The 24,940-nt window shown below is 40.4% G+C and overlaps 1 protein-coding gene across 6 annotated transcripts in view; it reads right to left on the reverse strand.

Annotated features, from left to right (window-relative positions):
• KCNG2 (potassium voltage-gated channel modifier subfamily G member 2) overlaps positions 1-24,940 on the reverse strand; it is a 52,788-nt gene that overhangs the window by 18,638 nt on the left and 9,210 nt on the right. For 3 of the 6 annotated variants that reach the window (XM_083878552.1, XM_083878548.1, XM_083878549.1), the window contains exon 2: positions 4,092-4,915. In XM_083878552.1, the coding sequence (XP_083734678.1) occupies positions 4,092-4,847 (756 nt within the window). In that variant the 5' untranslated portion in view covers positions 4,848-4,915. Of the gene's footprint in view, positions 1-4,091; positions 4,916-5,371; positions 5,475-6,314; positions 6,335-9,345; positions 9,569-24,940 lie in introns of those variants that run through there. The other 3 variants (XM_083878550.1, XM_083878553.1, XM_083878551.1) reach the window with 3 other exon arrangements.

The raw sequence follows: 24,940 nt of genomic DNA on the forward strand, positions 1-24,940 counted from the left end.
GACTGGTTTAGGACTTCTCTGATGTATTAGCTGCTTTCTTTGAGTCATTCAATGCCTGCCATTTGTCTAGAGAGGTGAGAAGTCCACTTAAAGGTAGCATATGCCTAAAATGCCTTGAGGATACTCTCTGCCTGTGGCTATTTTTATGTCTTGGAGGTGGCTTTTGTGGTGGTCTTGAAAGAGTGTGGTGCCTGAGGGCTCCTGCTATGATTTTGTCTCTGCAGATTTTGCCTTCTGAGGAGACTTTTCACCATTAAATCTAAATCTTGAATTGAAATTTCCCAGTCTGAAAATTTTGGAATAAAAAGTTTATCAGTGTCTTGTTACTTTACATGGAAGAATCTGACTGCCTTCACATGTTTGCTTTCTTCACATACATGAAACGTCCCTTCCCTGAAATTTCCAGGAGCTTTTATACACATTACTGGATTGGTGGTTTTTACTTAATTTAATCAGTAAATAAAAGCTAAACAAGAAAAATATAACTAAATGTATATCCTACTTTGGTAAGTGAAAAGTAGTTCAGGATCTGATTCTGTTAAGTCTACTGACAATTGTGCAGCATCTGAAATACACCCCACTACTTCCAAAAAAGAGTAACACTCAAGGTGAATCAAGGTGACCTTTAGTAAGAACAAGTACACACAGTACAGGGGAGCATGAGCCTTCCCACTCTTGTTAAACCACCAGGGATTGCCACTGTCATCCAGAACACCTGGAGCAGCTAATAAAGTTAACAAAATGTATGACTGAGTCTCCTGCTCTATTTAAAAAGAGATAGGCAGGCATCTAAAATAATTTCCTCCCCCACCTGGTAATTACTTCTAACTTTTAAGGTCTCACACTTATATCTTGTGTGAGGTTATTTACATCTCTGCAGGACACCACTGTGTCTAACAGTTGGTCCATTCAGATGGCATTAAAGGATCAGGGTATGGAAAATTGCTCCCCAGCATGGTTTTTTTCATGATTGGCTTCTCTGTCCTTCCCTGAAGCAATATCAGGACAGATAGATGGCACATAGAGCTTTTGTTTTCTGTAGTAATGCCAGCTCAAGGAAAAGTCCACTCTTTGCTAGCCAGAGCACCCATGACAGCCCTGACACGAAACCATAACAACAGCAATGTCAGCCAGAAAGCTGGAAAATGTGTCCATTGAGCATGGTGTGTCTTAGAAATAGTTATTTACTATTTATTTGTTCCTTAGTCAGGAGGGTTGCGCATCATTTTTGTGCTTGCTAGGAGATTGCAAAGTCAGGCCAAAGAGCTATTCCTGGGCATAAATTTTAATCTAGATACTGGGAATACAGCTCAGAAGGATTACCATGAATTTGAATTCACATAAGCTCTCTTTGTCTCCACACCTGTTACTTGTAGAGCTGCCTTGGCTTGCTCAGCTGCAGAGGGAGTGCACTCAGAGAGTCTGCAGCCATGGTCCCAGACCCTACAGGTGATTCCAAGTGGGCAGATGTCTATTCCTTGCCTTGCCAGAAGTAACCCTTCACCTGTCCCCTCTGCAAGAGAGCCACCTTTGTCTCAAACAAAATAATCATTTCCAGTCTGCCCACAGACCTTCCCTGTGCAAAGCACAGAACAAAGATTATTTGCAGGAGCTCTGTGCTTTTAGAATATAAGGGCACAGAAGAACATTGGATAATTTATTATGATCTTCTCTATATTGCAAGAATTTCACCTTTGTGAATTGATCTGCAATTGATGTTTTTCTTTTAATTGAAATAGAGTCTGTTTAGCTGAGGGCTAAACAAAAGGGCCCCGAGCTTTTAATTGAAAAGGTCTAGAAACACAAAATCCAGTAATTTTCTTCCTAGTCTGTCCCAGTAATGAATCACCTTGGTATTACTGGCATATAGTAATCCCAGTAAATACTGGCATATAGTTTCCCACATAAATTTATAACGATTCAGCTTTTATCCAAGCATCATTCCCCTGCATGATACAGTTCTTCTCCCCTCATAAAAAAAATCCACTTATGTGCCTAATCCACTCAGCTTCCTTCCAATAATTTAAATCAACTGAAATGTTCAAGTTTCTTATTGTATGGCATTTTATCTAGGTGTCTAAGATTTACAGGATTTTAGCCCTCTCCCAATTTTTCAAAACACCTTTAAAATATGAATGTGAGAACTGACTGCAGTATTCTACTGTCAGTCTCACCAATACTGCATACAGGCACAAGAAATCTTCTAGTATCTTATTAATACTCTCCAGCTTAGATATTCAAGGATGGCATTAACCCTTCTGACTTTATGCTGCAATAGGAATTTATGGTTGCTTGTACCCTAAAAATTATTTAGAACCTCATTTTGGGAACCAGAGTCCCTGCTTTTACATGAGCAAGCCTGCATTCATCTTTATTGTAAAATTTTGCATTTGATTACTTGAAAATGTGCTCCTTCTAATGGTTCCAGCTTGCCAAGAAATCCAGGCTTTTCTCATATGCTTGCTCTATCCTCATTATTATCCTGCTCCACCCAAAAAACATTATCAGCCTATTATTATGAATCCCTATTTATGTTCAGACCATTAGTGAAAACATAAGGTTCCTAAACTCTCATAATTCTTAAAGCAGTTGTTCAGCTCTCACTTAAACCTAGGAACAATTAAACAGTAAATACATCACAGTTTGCAATAGCAAAATATCCCTTGTGCTTAGAATTCAGGATACTGGAGCTCTGATGGTTAATTACAGTAAAAGGCTTGTGTTTTGGAAATGGTATCTTAAAAAACATTATTAAGACAACATAGTGTTAACTAGTACCCAGTACTACCATCCTCAAATTTTAAATCAGAAAAAGCCCTTTAAAATAAAGATCTGATAAAAAATCACATATCAGTCAACATAACAAATGTTTTCTCTTTTTTTCCTGGCTGCTCCTGAATGAGTCTGATTCTAAATCAAACTACTCAGCTGAGATGTAACCTGAGCAGACCTCACAAGCAAAGGGTGGGTTTGACTGTACACAGGGTGCTCAGTCAGATGCAGGGGTCTCTCTGGAGCAGCTGGATCCATCTTCCACCATCGTGCATTTGACTTTCAAGGTGACATAGCAGTAAATGCCTCTGGTCTGGAGATGCTCACCTTCTTTTCTGCTCGTGGCAGTGGGGCACAAGTCATCCAGCCCCTGAGTGACAGCACATGGGAAGAGCTGTTTCCAGGGGAGCTTAGCCTTCAGCTCAGGGGCAGCACTTCATGGGGTGAAGTACTGCCTTAGTAGCTGAAGTTCACAACCACATTTAATGACCACGGGGGCTGGGAAATAAGCCCAAACATTTAATGTCAAGTTTGGACTTGGGTAAAACTAGAGAGGGCATGAATTCTTCAAAACGTCCCAACTCCTCAGATTGCATTTCAGTATGAATGTGAAGAAAATGTGAATGTCCTCCTCTACCATTTTTCAGAGGAGCTCTCACTGGCCTACATACAATTAATCCTAGGGAAGTGAACTGCTTGCACAAAAAGGCACTAAACCCTTAGGAAATTTGATGAACTAAAGAGTAAACAAAATATCTGTAAGACTTGATTTTCAAGGGCATGAATCATCCACAGCTTACGCTTGAGAATACTAAGCAGGTCTGAAAATTGGGACAATTGCTCTGTTTCTGCTGTTAAGTTGCTGCCTCAGCTTCCCTGGCCTTTACATCACCCTATAGCATCAAAATACTTTAAATGTGGTTTTTACACTGGCGCACTGAGAGTTCATTCAAATTGTTAAAGTACCTTTAGGGAAAATTTATCTGTTAGCTCTAAACCTAACCACAAAACATTAAAGCACAAGAAAGGCTGGTTTTCATCCCCAGAGTAGCTAGTCTGTCATCTGGTTAGACATGTCAGAAAATAAATCTGATGGGTAAGGCTATTTGCTGGTGTGAATTGACTAAGCTGGGCAGAGTTTGGCCCAATCTTCCCTCAGTTTTAAGTGACATAACACTTTCTGTGCTCTACCCAGCCTCCACATCTGAATATATACTGAACACAATACCTGCATATCTGCTGGAGTGATTTTGCCTCTCACCTTTCCTGAAGAGACAACAGTGCAAAACACACTCTACCCCCAGAAAAGCTGTACTTACCCGATCCTCTTCTTCTCTGACATCTGGCATGGTGCTGATGCAGAGGCTGACAGCAGTGATGGCAACAAAAGAAATTGAAATACAAGCAAAGATCTTTCCTGGGATCCCTGAGTGGGGGTTCTCCACCATATCCCTGAGCTTTCGCATGCACAAACTCAGTCGGCCGCTGTCCTGGAAGGCACATTGCGCAGCTTCATTAAACACCATCTCCCTTTCAAACAGCCTGGCCTCAGCTGCCTCTTCCTCTTTCTGTCGCAATCTTTTCTTACAGCACCACTCCAGGTGGTCCTCTTCTATCCCCCAGTACACCAGCTCCTCCTGGAATGAAAGAGCACACATCTCCCTGAGAAGCCTCAGCTTCCCAGCTGTCAGGAATGTCATGATCGTTCTGAAGGCACTAGGATTACGGTCAAAAAAAAATTCATTGCAGCTAACATCATAATCATCGCAGATGTCCATGATCTCATCATAATTGTTGCAAGATTTTAGCTTCCCAAGCCTGGTCAAGGGGCAGTTCTCCAAGGTGGTCCAGGGAATTTTGTACTTAATACCACCTACGTTGATAATCACAAACCTGGACCGGTCATCCAAGCGGGCTAAGCAGCACAGGTCTTCTCCAGGATGCAGAAGTTTGGCCTTTTTGTAGAAGAATCCTTTCTTGGTTTGCACTTCACACAGGTTTTCCAAGTTGTTGAAGGAGCGGGAGCTGAACTCAGGATCTGCATTCCCAGTGAGCAGTGCCATTTCGTGGTACATCTGTTGAGTCCATAGGGAGGTTGAGGCTACTCAAACAAAAGCATCTGGAGCTTGACCAGAAAGTCTATCTGTGAAACAGAATTTTAAAATTACAAGGAAAGTAGGACACTCTTAAATTGTAACAATCCTATTCCCTCCCTCACAAGAAACTCTTCTGTATGGCATTCCTTTCCCCCCCATTACTTTAGGACTATCTGCTTGATAGTCACTTGGAGAAAGAACTTACACTACAATCAGATCAGAAGCCATGCTGTCACTTGTAGAGGGCTTAGTTAGTGATTGAACGGAAACAAAACCAGTGTATTACCATTTTTAGGAATTTCTAGAGGTTCAAGCTACATACTGGACATCACAGCATACTAGAAGAGAAATCTAGTCATTTGGATAAAGTGGCAATTTACAGTTTAGCAACCTAATAAAAAAAACTTAGTTGCAAATGGTTTTTTGATTATTTTGACCTATCTACATTATGTTCCTTTTACAAAAAGCCTGTAAGGGTGGGTGAGGATAAAATGGATACTTACAGTGCAGTCAGAAATGTGATGGCAGAAATGTGGGTAATTCCCCAGCTAAATTCACCAAGCCTAGGTAGCAATAGCAATGAATATGTGGGAGCTGAGGCCATGCTGGGTCTGAGCTGAAACTAGAGTTTGCCTGGGAGCCTGGAACTTCTGAAAGCTCTGCTGTGGGCTTGGCTGCAGTTGTGGACAGGGTTCCAAGCAGCCTGTCAGCAGCTCTGAAACAGGAGATCAAACCTCAGAATGAAGCCAAGCTGGAAGTGACCTGGTTACTTCTGGATAGCACAGAACTCAACTGGTCACATTTAGAAGGAATTATGTATAATTCCAGGATTTAATTTGTGCCTCCCGCTTATCCCTCCTTTACCACAATCCACATTGCTTCCTCACTTTCTCTAAAGCTCACCACATGCATTCTTCAAAGCTGTCTCTCTAAAGCGATACTGGGGTGTCTTGATATGCTACCATATAATCGCATTTGTGAATCACCCCAAACTTTCTGAATTGCTAAAATATGAAGTAGGAAACAAGAAGTCAGTGTAGGATGACTGGGTCTCCACACAAAGACCTGGGCTGGGAATGGATGCAGTGATGGGGAACAATTTTAAGCCAAGGATGGAGAAAAGGAGAAAGAGCTGAAAGAGCTGACTAGTGAAGGATAAACTGACTTTTTTGATGACAGAATGGTAATCATGAGGCAGTAACTCCATAATTTATAAGCAACCTTCCCTCTAAATCTCATGCCTCCACCACAGAGAACAACAAACAAATGGGTGCTGGGAAAAACTGGAGAGCATACACATTCAAATACATTCCCAGAGGAGCAGCTTCCTTTATCTTGAATCGGTTCACCTACTCTTGGCTCATTAGACTTAGTCAAAGTGATCTCTGACAGAGACCAGTGAATACTTTTAGTCACAGCCCTGAATCACCCTCTAAACATACTTACCAACCACTCTTGAATGACAACACTGCAGTAACAGTGGTACTTTTGCTTCAAAATTCTATGATGATCCAGCCCCTGAATTTCAGAACACTTACATCAGATACTTGAAAAAAGGCAGAGAATGGTTGCTTTACATACAAAAAGCTACAGTCACCTAAAGGTACTTTTCAGCACCGTGAAAATTTCAGAAGAGCTTAACGATGCCAAAATGTCTCCAATTCACTTTGGGGAAGAGAAATAATTGTTTAAACATCCGTTTCTACAGAGCAACACAGAAGAGCTCCTTCATCTGGCTGAGGGCCAGTAAAGGGCAGCACGCACTCTGAGCAATGGGTGCTTTTACAGCACAGGCTTGAGTGCAGCTGGGATTGCAAATACCATTACTGTCACAGCGAGAGCACACTGTCAGCACGGCATATGCTTTAAGGATTTGGCCTCTCGTTGCTTTCTCTTGGTAAGATAAAATATTCACTGTCACTACTGAGGGCTCTGTGCTTTTGTTTTCATGCCTCACTTGTTCCACAAGTCAACATACTAAAAGGAGTTTACATTGTTTTGACATCAAGGCCAGGATTTGTTTTTTCCTCTCCCCTGTGTAGCAGGTTGTTGCATGAAGGGGCTAGATACATTTCACAGAACTGCTTTAAATCTAATCTTATATGTACTTCTTCCTCCTTCTAAGCAGCAGCTAATTCAATGTGAAAATCTGTAAGCATGTTGTTTGCTACAAAATCTATGAATTACAGAGGGTTAGTCTTTTATTTTGTGGATGTAAAATGGTGTTGCTTAAATCTAAAGCTCAAGAATGCAGCTTTTTTTTTTTTTTCTTTAATCATCACTGGATAAATAGAAAGTGAGAGAGAAGCAGTTACAAATTAAAGTTGCCTGCGATTTAACAGGTTGATTCCAGACAGTGCAGGTAGCACCAGATACTGGAGTTCAGTAACTAAAATCAATTTTCTGACATCATAGTTCAACATCCCAGAATAATCCATAATAGCTGGCAGCATTTGTTTTGGAAATCTCATATTTAATCTCAGATTAAAATATGAGCATGTGAAGACAGTCATATTTCTTATTCTCCTTGGCACTTCCACCTTGTGAGCTGTTGTCCAAGACCGGGCTCAGATGTCAGTGGAACAGCTTGTGGTGCCATTTAAACTGTCCTATAGAAAACCAAAATACTGTGGGCTCCCAATTTGGCATCTGTACTGAGAAGTAAAACAAGCCTGGAAGGTCTGCTTCTGATCTTATGTGCATGGAATGTATCATGACTTCCACTAAATATTAAAGCGTGTTTCAAAATTATGTAGGTCTTAAAATACTCTCTGCATGCCAAGGTTATCTAATGTATGCACATGCCTGCAGTAAAGCATCCCATTGAAGATTAACATTAAAAGCCAATACTTCCAGAAATGATACTACATTATCATCCTGTTGGCATTTCTACTATTTAATCTGACACATGGGTGCATGAAAGACTATTAAAACACAGTCTGGAATAAGCTGCCCATCACATGGATGAAGGACAGAATTTGACTCTATATTTGTTGTTCATAATTTTGAAGTGCTGTGGGAGAAATGCTGTATGAATATTTCAGTTTGAGGATCATATACAGGGTGGGTCATACATTGTGTGGATTCTTTTTTTTTTTAAGTATAGTCAAACAATTTTTATTCACTAAGAAGTACTTTCTTTGGCCATCTCTGTATGCACATGTATATGTCTGCACACACACACAAGTTCAGCCACATTTTGTCAGCAGCAGACAGCTGAGATCTTCACAATACAGGCATTTCTCATCAAAGGTTTTAAAGATTCGATAAATGTCAGAAGCACACAACTGCCTCATATTCTTCTTTTTGTTGAATTATTTCCCCAGTGGAGAGAGGGCTGTTTCTCTGCTTACTCCCTTTTCACTTTGCCTGCTCCCAGAACTGCTCTTCACACAAACATTCCTCATTATCCCATTCTATCAGTATTATTGCATCCATGTCATACGTGATTCTGCATGTGGCTCCCCTAGGCTAAAGCTGCCTTGGTAAGAATGAAAAATGGGCCAAAATCATCCCTACCAAGAGGCTGACAAGGAGAGGTTTCAAGCCTGGCAAGGAGAGCTTGAAAACAGTGATGGAAGGCAGGTAGTGGGGGAGCAAAGACTGCAGGGTACCATGGCAGGAGAGACCTCATGAGGAAGGGTGGCCACATAAAGTGTGTGCACATCAATGAGGGCACAGGAAAGTGTCATGGGCAGAGTGCTCACACCTATTCTGAGAAACCAGCCTGGTCAGGTGGCTCTGAAGCGCCTGGGGGGAAAACAGGGAGATTTTGGGGGTCTGTGTGCAGCTGAACAGAAGAAAGCTGTTACTCTGAGGGTGGTCAAACACTGAAAGAGAATGCTGAGAGGTGATGGAGGCTCTGTCCTTGGAAATATTCAAAACCCATCTGGACACAGGCCCAAGTAACCTGTTCTAGCTGATGCCACTTTAAGCAGTGGCAGATAAATCAGATGAACTCTGGAGGTTCCTTTCTATTTGAACTACTCCATGGTTTTGGGAACAGCCTCTTTTTAACTGCTGCTGTAAATTACAAAGTATTGAAAGTTTACATTTGTGCTACAATAGCAAGAGGAAGCCCTGACACCTTTTAGTAATTACGTTTCAAGATTTCCTTTGTGAAATGAAACGAGTTTTGACAGAGATCAGGTAATTGTGTCAGAATTTAAAGCCACAACCATGAAACATATATTAGGGTGACTACAAGATGTTTTCTCTCAATTCTGATGAGAGTTGAGTCGGTCAATCTGTTCTGCAGTGCTCAGCCATTTCCAGTCAGGGATGTGCTGAAACCTGGCATTGCTGCCTGGGACCAAAGCAGTTCCCACTTCTTACTGTGATGTGATTTATAAATCACAGCACACACAATCACTTTAACACCAAACCTTACACAATGCAATTGACATACATTTGGTGATATTACAGCTAATAGTGTGGACAAAGAGGCTTAGGAGATCCAGGTTACTCTTGTACTTACTACAATCTAGTAGAACTTGGACGCCCAATAATGAGTCCTTGCCAGTCACTGTGGAAACACAGAGAGGAGAGCACCTGCCCACGAGGCTTACAAAATGCAAAACAGATGGGGTGTGAGAAATACACATATTTAAAAGCAAAACAAAACAAAACAAAACTGAAAAGGGGACTGGGAGGATACAGTAAAACAGATGCAGCTTAGCCTAGAAGGCAGACTCTATGGGATTTGGGGAATTAGCTTCTGAGTTTGTCCATACTGAACATGATTATGGCTCCCTACATACTCGTTATCACAGAATTGTAGAATCATTTATGTTGGAAAAGACCCTTAGGGGATCCCTGAGTCCAACCATTATCCTGACACTACCAAGTCCATCACTAAACCACATCCCAAAGTGCAACATCTATGGTCTTTTAAATATGTCCAGGAATGGTGACTCACACACTTCCCTGGGCAGCCTGTTACAATACCTGACCACCTTACCAGGGAAGAAATGCTTCCTAACATCCAATCTAAATCTCCCCTGGCACAACTTGAGGCTGTTTCCTGCTGTCCTGTCTCTTGGTAGTGGGGAAAAGAGACTGAACCTCACCTCACTACACTCTCCTTTCAGGGGAACTGCAACTTGGACACAGTCAAATTTTACATATTTCTGTATTTATTATCAGTAAACTTTAATATCCCTAACCTCCTAAGCCCCTGCTTAGGGAAGGCAGTAGCTCAAGATGTTGAAAGGGTACTAGAATTCTGAACAGCCCTTCATTTTGTCTGTTTAATCACAGTAACAGGAAGCAGGGACACCACTTTACACACCTAGCTGAGATGTCCCCATCTAACAGAGAAAGAAGGGTTTCTTGTACAGGTATGGAGCACAACAGCCAAGACAGTTTTCTCCAGACAGTGTTTTGGGGCCCTTGAGGAGGACACTGGATTAGTCAGTCCAAGAAGCCCAGAGACTCATACTGTAATGAAGGCTGCAAAATTCAGCCTGTGAAGCTGGACATTGTTGCATACTCTGAGCGTAACTTTTCCTTAATATTTTCATTAATTCAGTGGAGGAAAAAAGTAATAATTTTCTTCTCTGAACATCCCTCATCACATTTAGGCCACACTACATAATTAGCTGAAACAATTCGATTTGTTAAATGAAAAAATTAACTTGACTCAACATTAATTATTCTGTCATACACCCATAGCTATTTGTCTCCTGTAGACAGATTATGAGTTATCTTGTGTCACTGCACTTGCCAGAGTTCTATAATGAAAGTATGAACATTGTGACATCTTTAAGAAATCAGGGATTTGATTCAACTACCTACGTGAAGGTATGGGATCTTTACCTGTATCTTCATAGCTAAACTCAATCTTACTCTGCACTTCCACAAGCTTTCGGTGCTCATTTATCTTTGTACCCTAAATAGCATTGAACTATTATTTCTAAGAAGCTATTTGCACATTTCAGTTGCATAGCAGACAAAGACAGACATGGTAGGTAAAATACAGGCAGAGAAAGCACCACTTATTTTTGCATTCTACCCAGAACTACAGAATTCTGTTCAGGCTAGCAAGCTCCAAGATTTCACAAAGGTACTAAACCACGTCTTTCACTTAAACAGAACTACAAACAAAAAACAAGCAGAGACTGCAAGGATCAGGCAGAAAAGTTGTTCCCACAGAATTATTACTACTTAAAATAAAACAGAGCATCGTGTTCAAACCATGCTTTATTTTTTTAGGTGAATTAACCCTCAGATGATTATCAGAGAACCAGATTTGTAAAATGTGCTTTCATCCTCAGTTCATATTTCCTGAACAACTGAACAGACTCCAGATATGCACCAAGTAGATGATGTGCTAAAGGGAAGGGACTTCAGAGCTGTACCTCTCAGACTCTGGGGAGATTAGATTGTACATGCAGATTTGTTTTATCCAGTTGCTGTTGACTGCAACCTCGGATTAAGTATACAGTGTCAAGAGCCCAAAATTAAAATGTATTCTATCTGCATTTCCTTGGTTAGAGATTGAGCCCTGTGAAGATGGTACCTTTGACCCTTACTGGCAGCCACTAGATGGTGAAGTTTTTATTCTTCCATGAATCACTCACAAGTTTATTTTAGGAGCCTTACTGATTAATCCTGTTAGTATACCACTTAATCAGCCACTCAGATAAGCTACTGTGAGTTAGTTACCAATCTGAAATATTTCCCTGTTCTTAGATTGTTAATAAAAAATAACATGAGAATAATCAAATCATCAAAATACAGTTTTTCAAGTATCTGCTCCAGTTATGATTACATACCCACAGCTGGCCTAAGATACAATGTGAATGGCACTATCAAATGCAAAAGTGACAGACTGTAGTATTTTAAAACAGCATTGTTTATCCCTCTCACCCAGGAAATTAAACAGATTGTCTCATTTCTGTTGCCAGAATTCAGAAAGCACAAAAAAATCCAAACAAGTTTTGGTGTCTTTGAAAATCAGAGAATTATCAGTCAAGCCTTGCAGTTGGTCTGCAGATCACTGCGGGGGGAAAAAGCAGTTCTAAACACGAGCTCTGCTCTTAACACTGATCTTTTCTTTCTGATCCATCCTACTGGTTTTTGCAATTCTATACTTAGCAGCTTCCCACCCACATGATTAATATGCTTGATTTTGTACAGAATATAGTTTTTTGACTAGAAATAAGAAGGTTTGACTGTGTGATGCCACTCTAGGCCCAGTTTCACATTCAGAAGTTCATAAAGACTTGCTGGGGTATTTTTCCTAATAACTGTACCTGTCCTTGGGTCTCTTTTGGGGCTGTTCACAGGCTTGTATGATGGTTGTTAGATACATATGACTGAACGTGAAAGGATGAGAAGAAAACAGCCTCAAATTGTGCCAGGAGAAGCATAGACTGGATATCAGGAAAAAAATTCTTAACTAGAAGACTTACCAAGCATTGGAACAGGCTGCTGAGGTTGAGTCAAGACCCCTGGAGGTCTGGTAGACACAGCACCCAGGGACGTGGTTTAGTGAACTTGGCAGTGCTGGGTTAATGGTTGGACTCAGTGATCCTAAAGGACTTCTCCAAGCTAAATGATTACATGAATAAATGCTATTATTAACTGCTCACAGATTTCAGATGTAGATCTAGCCTTTTTAATTTCCACATGAAATCCTTTGCAGAAAAGATAAATTGTATACAGATGCATCTTGCTTCTCTTGTTAGCTTGAATTAGAGAACACTGGATTTTATGTGTTTTCACGGGTTTTTTGCAGATGACATTTTTGCTCTCATGTGTGTTTCGTAAGTCAATTGTGCACTGACCTCAAAAATATTCCCATCTCTCCTTAAACACAATTCTGCCTCTGAATTTAACATGATTGTAGTTAATTATTAACATTACTGCATAGAATACCTTTTAAATTTAGACTCATTAAGACTGTATATTTAATCCATGGTTGGAGTTACCAGGAACTGGATCAAACAAAACTCCACATGCAATAGAATTATCTCAGAGACACTCTGGTGAAAGGGTAGCTCCTGTCCTAAAGTCTGTCCACTTTAGCTCATCACTCTCTTTGCGCACATCTGGTGTCCCCAGAGCTTGTTCTGCCTTGTCCCAATATCCCCACCCACACTGACAGTGACACACATCTTTTGCACAAGATTAATATGGCTGTGGTTCCAGAGCCTTTGGATGAGGCGTCTCCTAAACAGAGGGGAGTTCTTAACTCTGTGGCACGATGCCCACACTGAGCACTGGGAATACTGACACAGTGCTAACAATTGCTGCTTGGTGCAGCAAGAACTACCTGTCCTACCTTCTGTGGACAGAATTCAGGAATCCTGACCTCCAGATGTGTTTTTACATGGGAAGGTGTTCCAGATATTGCTCTGTAAACAACTTGAATTTCCACAAGGAACGACCATCACTGCCTGGAGCAGGAAGTTCCCAGAGCCCTTCACTTCTATTCTGTGCAGGCTTTACCCAGGACCATCTACATCACAATTTCAGTTGTGGTGAACGGGAAATAGTGCAGCAGCTTGAAGCAAATTAAAAAATTAAAATTTGTGCTCAAATAAATAGGAAAACTAATACTATGACTAATAAAGACCCCCTCATGTATTTATATAAATTTAACATAAAATTCTGTTTAAAAATGTCTATTTCATTACATCTTTTGTCCTGAATTCCTCCTAGACAAATGTGGTAGCAACATCAACTTTCCCAACAAAAGCTGACAGGAAAAAGCCACAGCATCTGTGTAGAAGCACTCATTCTTTTGGTTCCTGGAAAAGTGGGAGGCAGTTTATATTTTTTCCCCTCAAACAGGTAGAGAGAGGCCTTTTGCAGTTTGGGTTTGCAGATGCATTTCCACATTCTTACCCTGCTATTGAAGAGGATGAAAATCACCTGTAAAAGTCTAAGGCATCTGGGTAATTTCTCTCACCAGCAACCCACTTTCCCCTCCACTGAATTGCCATTGCTGTATTCAGAAGAGAAACACCTAAATTCACTAAACACACTGACTCACTTAAAGGATCATCTGATAATGTTATCAGTTTTAATGTTTAATAAAGAACCAAAATTATTAGAAAACTTAGCACTTTCTCTAATGCAATTATTTCAGTCAGCTCACAGACTGAGGACGTTAGCATTTTTAAGACCTTGTTCTCTATAAAATTTCAATGGATTTATCTACACAATACAGTGGGAATGAATGGATTCCACTGTGAAGATGATGGCTTTAAAATCAGATAAAATATGACTGATCCAGTTATCAGCAATGGATATGAAGCAATCCTTATGAAATATTCAATATCATTGCTGAAAATACTGTGTATTTTCAGCAATCATATTGAGTCCTTCATAAATCACCTCTTCTTTCAAATACAGTGGAACAGATACAATAGGGAGGCTGACAGGCTAATTATTCATGTATGCAATTGATGAAAACATTTCACTGATATCTTGCTGGAGAACTTTGGTAGATCAGATGTCATGCAGACATGCTCAGATGTAACATTTCCAGAGAACTGCTATAATAACAGGCATGTGAGAAGCTCTAAGACCAGCTCCACAGTCTGGAGGTTTTTGACCCAATAGGTTTTTACATACCACTGAGTACATAAGTACATAAGGTGAGGTCTTGGGGCAGTGAGAGCAGGCAATAACATCAACACTAGGACAACAGTCCAGACCTTTAAAGGATGCTCAGGGTGGCTACTCCATCACTCATTGTTTTTGTCGATGGGCTAGCAAATGAACAGCTCCTGTTCTCCATGAGAAAACTCTCCTCTCTACAGAAGTCCTTCAGTTTCTGCCAGATTGCTCATCACTATTCTACTTGCAATACTGGCAAATACACAGAAACATTGGGATAAAATACCAGTAAGGAATTAGTTTTACAGCATCACCACTGCTGGTACGATTTTGTTTCTGAGCAGTTATTTTCATGCAGCAAAAGGACATGTTGTTACTCATAAGGCATACATTATCCTGCAAGTGAGACAAATAATAAATCACTGCCAGATCCCAGTATCTCTGGCACACTCCAAAGCTGCTGGTTCCTTCCCCTGTGTTGTCATGCTTTGAATCTTATTACCATCAGAAGGATGATGTGGAATTTCCAGTTACTTCAGTTCACTGCCAGCTGCCCTTTGCCTTCCATGAGGAAGGCTCCACGAGCTGCATAGTCTGTGGTGCTCACATTAAAAACTCAGGAGGTCATTAACCCACTGGCCTTGTTCAGGAGGTGTTTAAGACTTCACTCCAGGCCTCATTCCTGGTTGCCTAATTGGTTTTAACTTCCCCCTGCAGGTTCCTACTGCAGCGCTCTGTGAGAGGCTAATTGTGGGGTACTATGCATGATATATAAATGCATAAAACATACAAATGCCTAAAATATATAAAATAATAAAGCTTATTATTAGTATTGCCAGTGGAAAACAGGAAGGTGGCCAAAACCATTAACTGGGCCAGCAGAGTTGAGGAAGTTGCTTCTTCATTCCACCTTTACCTGACTGGCCAGTTCATTGTGCAGCTGAGAGGAAATCCATGACTATTTCACTGAGCAGTGGAAAGCTACTCTCACTTTCTTGTATTGCCAGAAGGTCTGACGGGCTCTCAAAGAAGCTGGAGACTGGCAAGTGTAGGAATAATTTTGCACCTCTTTTTCTTTCCAGCTATGCTCCCTGACTGTCAAAGGAGGCTCCCTGGAAGGTGCTCTGCAGATGAATAAAGTGGTCTAACTCATCAGGTTGTGTTTGCTAGGGCACTGCAGTATTGACATAGTCAGGGGAAAAAAGATGGATGTTCAGCTAAATGAGAAAGATCACAGAATGGAGGAGTTTCATAGGTACTAACATAAAAGCCGGGCTTCAGCCCTATTCCAAGCCTGTACTTTGGTAAATGTAAGGTTTAGCTACTACACTGAAGAATCTGGAGCATGGTCTCTACAAAAACTCTTTTGTCTCCCTCCACAGTGACAGCAGTGAATAGAAGTGATTCTCAGGCACAAGGCTTATGTGATCAGCAGCTCTGTATATTTGCATCATTCAATACAGCAGAACACCCCAGATTTATCTACCTCAATTTTACTTGTCCTAGGACATTTGTTCCAAACAAAACTTTATTATTCTATTATTGGAGTGTTTTTGCCAACAACCAACCTTTACTGTCAGCACAAAAGATACACTGAAGAAATAAGGAACAAAATAACTTTCATTCTCTCTCCTCCTGAAAATTTTTAATTAAAAGACATCTCATAAAATATGAATTCATATCCAATTTGCTTGCTCATTGAGTAAAAAGTAAGCACAGACATCAGCATCTTAAAATCTGAATAAAGATCGGCAAATAAGTAGCTAACAGCAACTTAATGAAGATGCTCGAAAGGAATGCATGTAATCTGATTTGTACTGCATAATTCTTTTTGTATTATTTATTTTACACTTTAAATGACCTTATTTTATTTAATGCATTCAGTCTCAGTAGCTCACTGATACAGAATCATTTAGTTTGATTCTGATTAAGCAGTTGCTCTCCTGTTCAGTCAGTCCCCTTCCCAACAGCAAAATTTTATTTGGCTGGTGAATACTTCAATACCCTGACAGGAACTTGAAACCCCATTTGGTGTCAGAAACCTTGTCCTGAAGTGTATCATCATACTCCACAAAGCCTAGCTTCAACTGAATCAACAGGAATTGAATGGGCTATGAAATTGGGTTCTAGAGAGGTCTATCCTTTTGAGGCTTTTGAGGAGCTGGAGCGGAGGGTGCCCCTGGAAGGCTTGCTGGACAGAACTGCAATGCTATACAGTAAACCCCATCCACAAGATGAATTTCTGTGTCTCTGTCATCATTAGAGATGTTTTTGTGACTGTAAAGGATAGCCTCATGATCTGGAAGGGAAACAAAGTGTGAAATAAATATGAGACATGAGCAAACACAGATGGGTTTACAGAAAGAGAGTGGGAGAGAGAAAGCACTTAGCTAAACCTCTTGTGGTCAGCTAAGAAATGTAAATGGTACTGTTTTGAGATAAAATATGATCATAAACTAAAATCATTTGGTGGTTTTATGCTTACAAGTACTAAATCAAAAAGAAACATGTAATTACAGTGTGAAGGAAAAGGAGATGGATAAAAGGATAAAGATAACTATGGTATAAAGCAGATACTTCATTATTTTAGAACCTAATTCAAGCATATGCTGAATCCCTACACTTTTCATCTAAGTTAGCAAATGCCAAGCAGCTTCCAAGAAGCTCTCTCCCTGTCTCAGAGTCAGGACCCCAGTCTGCTATATCACCTAAGAAAACCATTACCAAGTAAATGTATAACTGGTACTGAGCCCATGCTTAAGTATATATAAGCACTCCCCTAGAAAATGTTGTATTTTCCCCCATGCATGTGCATATCTATGCAGATATCCATATATTTCCCTCCACAGGTAGGGAAATGACAGGCATGAGATCTGTGACACAAAACACATGTGGGTCCCCAAAACCAGCCCTCAGGAGCACAAGGCCAGGAAGGACCAAGGAGGGTCAAATTAGTCATCAGCTCCCACCGGCTTCCAGTGCAAACAAGCAGCCTAAATCTGGTGCCTGTACAGACACCCAGTGCAATCTGAGACACCTTGGGATATCTGAGGGTAGCAGATGTGGCACAACAGCAACAGCTGGATGCCAAGAATGATGTGCTAGTACATCTAAAAGAGCCATTTCTGGGCAACCAGAACTACCCTAGATAAACAGGTCCTTTGAGAATCTTTGCACACAGAGCCTTTGGGGGTTTATTTTTAATCTCTTGGCAGAGACAAAAGATCCTCCATATTCATAACTTTTTAAAGTATGTCACTCTTACATCAAAAGTCAGTGCTGCAGATCAGCAGATCTCTCCATGTAGATGGAGAAGATACTCACTGAAACAGCAGAAACACTGTTAAAAAAACCCAATGGATTTCTACCATGTTTTGGTGCGTGTAAACCAGAAATTTTCTGTAATTAAAGTTAAATAGTATCCTGGAAGAAGTTTCCATAAGATTCACATTAGGCAGCTATATTTATTACTAAATGTTTCCTGTTTTACCCAAGCTGAACACATTCAGAAATTTGCATTACAGAGCATACCTCCTTAATTCTCCAGTTAAATGTGACCACTGCAGATACTGGTTTTGCATGTACCCAACCTGTGCATGTGGATTTCCAGTGTCTGTAGCTTGATCAGGTGTCTGCTCATACAAAGGTAATTGTGATGGAGACCAGCTGGAAATAAGTCTGGCCATAGTCATAATGTGTGTCTGAACATGTGTACAGGTTGAAAAACAGAGCACATTAACAGACATCCCTATTTTTGGAGGGGAGATGCCCTGGTCACACAATGTCATTATGGAAAACCTGACAGTCCTCATCCTTCCAAATCCCATACATGCACCCAAGAGCCAAATGAAAAAAGAGAAGCCAGTGAAAGGGTTAATGCCAATTGGTGTTACCTCTTCTGCTGCTGGATAAATGCTGTTTTCTAAAAATAGCAAAACAGCCTTCCCAATCCTGGACTGGTAAAGTAGAAGGATTTTAAACTAAAATGCATCCTCTATGAACCACAGTAAAAAAGTCCTAGTTTCCTCCAAACCCAAGAAATTCTACTACTCATTGTAATTACACAAAACCAAAGCCCAGCTATGAAAAATAAATTACCCAAACCACCTAATACCTTTTCATGTGCTAAAATCTCATGTTTTTGTTTGGCCTCCTGCTTCTGTTTTATGCATAGTCTGCATTCCCACTGATATGACAAAACTGGGAATTTGTTAAAGTGACAGAAAAATCAGGACCACCTAATTTGCCAGTCTATGAGAGTAAAGCAAGCTACTTTTCATACTGTATGTACAGGCATCATGTGAGCACTCACTGATAGCTGTGTTGGAATGCCTGGATATTGTATGTTTGTCACACTGTCACAAAGATTTTTTTGTAGCTGTCACACAGCTACAAACTGCGTCTTGCAGTACAGACAGGTTATGTGCACCTAAATTAAGAAGGTATTTTAATTCTCTGTACAGAAAGATGCAGAATGTCTATTTGCATGTAAATCTGTTGAGATTTTCAGACTGGTGATTTTGCATACAGTGAATCAATGCTTCCTCAGGTTCAGCACAACATACTGGATTCTGTGTGGTTCCACCAAATGAGAGGAAGAAAAGGAAGCAATATGAAAACCACTACAAAGGAGCCTTCTTGAGCACTGAGTTCTCAGATTATAGGGATAAGATGGGGACAAGGTGAGAGAACAGACAACATATTGCCTCATTTCACACTCCTTAACAACTTTATTTCTAGCCCAGAAAGACAGGAGCAATGAAGACTCCACAACTCTAGTCAAGCTAACCCAGACAGACAGTGGAGAGGAGTTTTACACAAGTTACAGACTTATTCATTTCAAATTCTCCTGAAAGTGCCATAGTCGTTGCTGAGCACCTTCCTTACGGACATCTGCTCTTATGTCCATGCCACTTCTTAATGAGTGATCCCCTCAATCAAATCTTGAGCTCAATTTTTTTTCTAAAGCATGAATAAAACACCTTTATCCACTAGCCCAGTTTCTGCTGCTTTCCTAATACTGAAAAGGCAAACGAATCACTTGCAGTATCTTTTCTTACTTCCCATGATCAGGCAGATCTCTTCTCCTTTCTTTACTCTCTCTCCAAGCTATTCTTTGCTAGAGAAACATACTTTTCCTCTTATAAAGAACCCTTTCACCCCAAATAAATGCCTTGCAGTATCAACCCACCGTGCATCAGTTCCAGCTCCTTATTACCAGATCCATTTTTCTTTCTGCAGACACCTGCATAATTACATTATGTGAAATAGCTTATATAAATCAGCAGTCATTGTCATATAGTCTAAAGAATTGACCTGCAATTGTTATCTACTGCAAAACTTCATCCCAATTTTAGCCATCAAATCTAAGCCATGAAGTCAAAAGTTGACTAATATGGATTACTGAAACTGCATTTTGGAAACAATAACTTGAAATTTATCTACCTAGGCCCTACTTTCAAAGTTGTTGTGATCTCATCCCTACAGGCCTTGAAATTGATTTTTGAAACAACACATCATCTTCCTACCTGGCAAGCTTTCTTTGGTGCTTGATTCAGAAGCTGAGATTGACCCTGACTCTTCATATCTGGGTCTGTGCACTGGTGTCATCTGCTCTCCATCCTCACTCTGTGTGTGCTGCGTGTGCCAACCCAACAGGGCTGGTGAGTAACTATTAGAACACAGGGCAACAAATTAAGCTTTCCTTATACTTTCAATAAGCAGTGACTAACAGCTCTTTAAATTATCAAAACAGTGGCAGAAATAAGTTATATTTAAGGTTACATTTTCACCACCTCCTTATCTGTACGTACAAAATACGTCCACAGAACTGTATCAGGTAATTAGCTGTGCAGCTATTCAAATGCCTTTTCAAATGCATCTGTACACAGTCAGATGTAGATTTTTCATACCTGAATGACTGTAAACAAACAAAACAGAAGCCAGATGAAGATTTGGCTATTTAATCTGGAGGATACTGCATATTAAGGAACACATTCTAAGTTGCAACAGTGTAAGTTTTTGCTATCCCTTTATACATTTTCAGCTCTGTCATGGAGCTGAATCACATTTGATCCATTGAAAATAAATCTGGTCAGAGGCTATTATAATATGCAGAATGTGCTTCCACAAACAGAACAAGCAAACTTGTGTAATTGGTACATTTATAATTTATTTTAGAGTCACTCTGTTTTGCTGACATATATCTATTCTTTTTAAAACCTTTTTCAATTAGTCGTTTTATGTTTCAGTAAAGGCTACCTTAAATCTCTCATTTCTTTCTGTTTAATTCTGAATATTTCACCACTGAAACTTCCTATGACTATCTGCAATAGTTACATTTAACCTTCCACATGCCCTCTTTATCATGCAATTGTTTACCTTCTAGGACAAGGACTGGTATCAAACTTCCTTTCTTTTGATTAGGCTTCTTTCCTACTGCTAGGTAGCACGCATACCCCTGAGGCTTTCAGTTTACTAAATTAACTGTCAGCACTTTTTATGATCTCTCAACTTCCTTTCCCTCCACAGATTTATCTCATTTCATTATCCTTGACAGTTCTAAAACCTTTCAAAATCTGGTCTGCTGAAACTCAATACTAATGCAAGAGGACATAAGGCTCACCCTGACAAGAGATAACGAAAAATTTTGAGCACACCTCTCTAGTCAGCCTTGCCCAGTTTTACTTTATCTGTCATTCAATGCCTAGAAGTAGAACTTGGGTGCACTATATAAACCCTAAAGCCAGAAGTGCATTCTTTCCCTTGAAAAAATATATACTTCTTTCCATTTCCTGAACAGTTCTTCTCCTCATCACTTTTTCAACTACTCTTAGTGAAGTTACAGTACCTGACTGCTTTGCCTAAGGCAAATGGATATAGATTATTTCAGCATCTCTTTGTTTTCTTTTTTCCTTCTGGAGGGTGAGGCCAGCAAATTTTATACTAGACTAGCAACATGCTGTGAAGTCAAAATTCAAAGAAACATTCTGTATGTCTCCTGCTCTAACTTCTGCTTTGAAAATTAGTACTTCTTATGTTAACTTGAAACATGAAAAATAACTGTGCATGGCCATAAAAGTCACAGGAAAACACAATCTGTCAATTACACTAAGCTATTTTTGTCATATCTGGCCTTCTGGGTCTATTCCAACTATATCACTCTAGTTAAGTCAGTGACTTACTATCAGTTGCTTGCCAGCTCCTGGCAGTGCTCCATGACTTCTTCCAGGTGACTCACAGAGCACAACATCGACCTTAAGGTAGCTTCAAAAGACAATAAAATGTACAACTTGCTAGAACAAAACCAATTTCTCTTTCTCCTAAGCCCCAGTCTCATCCCACCTCTGCTTCCCATTCCAGAACAGGAGGAAGGAGGTTATTTGAAACATCAGCCTGCAGGTGTTTCCAAGATGCATCTGTGATTAAGCAAAGATTTTCCTTTGATTTTGTCCAGCCAAAGAGCAGATCAAAGTAAGTGGACATTTTTTTCCCCCTCCATGATTCTATCTTTTGCATTTACTTACTTCTGAAATGCTTTCCAAGTGTTTTCTCAGGCTTTGGCCTAAAATCTTGATATGCTGCCTCCTAAAATTCTTCTCAAACATATGTTATTTGCCTTGAAGTGGATAGTGTCTTTCCACTCCAGAAAAAATCTTCAGTTAGAGGCACCATGAGAGTCTCTATTTCCAGACCAAATCCATTCAGCTATCAAGGAAAGAATTAGGTCTTCTACAAAATCCAGTCAGGGCACCCAGAGAGGAAGCTGCTCTGCTAAATAAGGAGCTGCCGTTTCCCACAGTGCCTTTTCAGAGCTGAACTGCCATATGCTGCTGCCTGTCCCTCCTTTCCTTGCATCCTCTACGGAGGAAACCAGCTCTGTGTACTTCAGTCCACTGGCTCAGCCCTTCCCAAAATGGTGTGCACTTTACTTAGCTGCAGGTTAATGTCCTCTCGCCCCACCCCAGGGCACCAAAATATATTTTTGGTGCCTGAGGCACCCTCCAAGGGAACAGATGCTTCTTTTCCACACTCATTGCACCAGGTGATGGGATAAGGACAGATGATCCTTTGAGGGTCCATGGCAGGCTGTGTCACAGACACAAAACATTGGTGGAGGGAGGTGACAGACTCTGTGTGTGACACACTTTTTGTTTCTGGTTTCTCATGAGGAGCACACAGAGTTGAGCAGGTGGAGGGAAGTCACGGTGTTGTTCTGATTCCCTTGCACTGCATCAAGGCAGCAGGGGGAGAGGCAATGGGAGAAAAGCTCTGCTAGGCCCAGCCCAAATCTATCTATCTATCGCTGCAACATGTTAAAAAGAACAAAAGCTTCAGTACGTGTCATGGGGGCTGAGCAGCACCTTCTGTACAAAGAGAAACAGACCCCTTGAAGAGTTCTGAGACACCAGGGCCCATCAGGAGTCAGAACTGTCTGATAGTTATGCAATAATGAAGCTCTTACAGCCACACATGCACACAACTGCTTCCAGTCTTCCCAGGCTCAAAAAGCTTTGAAATGAAGCTCCAGCCAAGACCTCCCTCTTGCAGTCTCACCTAAGCCCTCTCTCCAGCTACATCTTGCATGCCAGCTCATAGGAGGCATTCCTAACCCCTGGCTGTCTGCCTTGTCCTCCTCTCCAAAGGGACTTCGGCATCACTTTCAAAATGTTTTGCCTGTGCAAAGGTACAAAGGCCTTGCCTCTCACACTCATGCCTGCCAGTCCACTGAAGAAAATAATAAAAACCAAAGGATTGAATGTGGGTGGGAAATAAAACCTGATAAATGAGACTGCCTTTACATAACTACAAAGCTCTAATCATAACTGTATTAATATACTTATTCCTGTGCTGTTCAGAGGCCACTGGTATAGCAAAAATGTAACATTGGCAAATAAGCAACACAAAAATGTGTTAAAATCCATCATTGGGTCCCTGGAAACACACATGTTGTTTCCTGGCACTCCAACATTTACCAGCTGGCTTGGATGAAACTATGGAAAAGGCAGAGGGACACTCTTTTCCTTATCACACTCATTCATTATCTTCCACCCCCACTATCACTGTACAAGACACAAGCTCAGTGCCACCACCAGTGTAGGGCACAATGCCATGTTCCCTCTTTCCTTTGCCTTTCTTCCAGCCCCTACATGGGGCTGAGGATTTAATTCAGAAACCCGAAGTCAGGCATTGTTGATCCCAGCTGGTAAGGACCCACACCTTTATTCAGAGACAGTCCCATGGATATGCAGCTGGTGGCTCTGAAACCATTTTAGATGACACCTGTTATCTCCTTGAATGGGAAGGCAAATGCACAAAATGAATGGAGAAAAACTCTTGCTTGTTACTACAGAGGAAAGAAAATAATGCAGACTGTACAGATAAATGGCCTGAACATTGCTGTTCTACTGTGACCTAGCACTATTTTAGGTCAAAACACTAGTTTGTGATAATTTTACACTAACTTAAATGAAAGTGGATCATTATATTATGACTACCTGAATACACTCAGTGGCCAGCTGAAATTCCAGCAATGGATGACTCGAAGTTGGACCATGCCTACTAGCTTTCATAGGTGGAAATTGAGTGACAAAATCAATAGTTAATAGAACACTTCACTGGAAGGTTCAAAAAACCTCATACTGCACATTCATGATGTATCCTACTCTTGGGAAAAGTTTGCCCCTAAACTCCAATGCTGAATTTTCATTTACATTTTGAAAACAAAGGGTCTGATTTGTTTTATACCTTTCTTATGCTGTTGAATTTAACTTCAGCTATGTCTCTTGCTTCAAGATTTTCCCCAGAAATCTCCAGTGATGCATAGAATAACTCAAAAATTGTAGAGTAGGATGTTTTGGTGGTACAATTACTTTTTTCTCTTTAATAATGGTCCACTTTTGAGAATGCCAAGAGTGGTATAAAGGATGCCAAGCAAGCAAAAAGGTGGGGAAGGAATCATGTCACCAAACTTTGACTGTCTCAATGTGCTTGAAAAATCTTCTTGACCAAGAAGGAAGCAAGAAGAGTCCAGAGAAATGCTGACTCCAGAGGCTTCAGAAAAGAATCAGGTGGCTACCACTGCACAGGACAAATCCTCATCTGAGTTTGACTCTTCACACTGACATGTACATAAAGCAATGTGCCCCCTTTCTTTTTTATAAGAAGCTCAATTAATCCAGTTTATTAAAAAGTATCAAAGTATGTGTTTTGGATCATACACCAGTCTTCTGTAACTTAAGCTAAAGGTGAATCCTTTCATTTGAGGAATAAATAAATTCTAGATAGTCTTAAAAAAAAAAAAAAAAAAAAAGAAAGAAAAAAATTCCAATATTTAGGATTGTAGTAGGTTGTTGAACAAGGAGCCATGTTTGATGTAAAACAAAAAAGCTTGCATATCCACATGTGCAGCATTTGAACAGGTATTATTTGTCACCGTCTCCCACAGATGCTATCAGAGCTTACAGAGAAATGTAATGGTTATTAAAAATGATTCACTGCAC

This window comes from Zosterops lateralis (assembly GCF_965231275.1).
Source record: "Zosterops lateralis genome assembly, chromosome: 1".
Classification (NCBI taxonomy): domain Eukaryota; kingdom Metazoa; phylum Chordata; class Aves; order Passeriformes; family Zosteropidae; genus Zosterops; species Zosterops lateralis.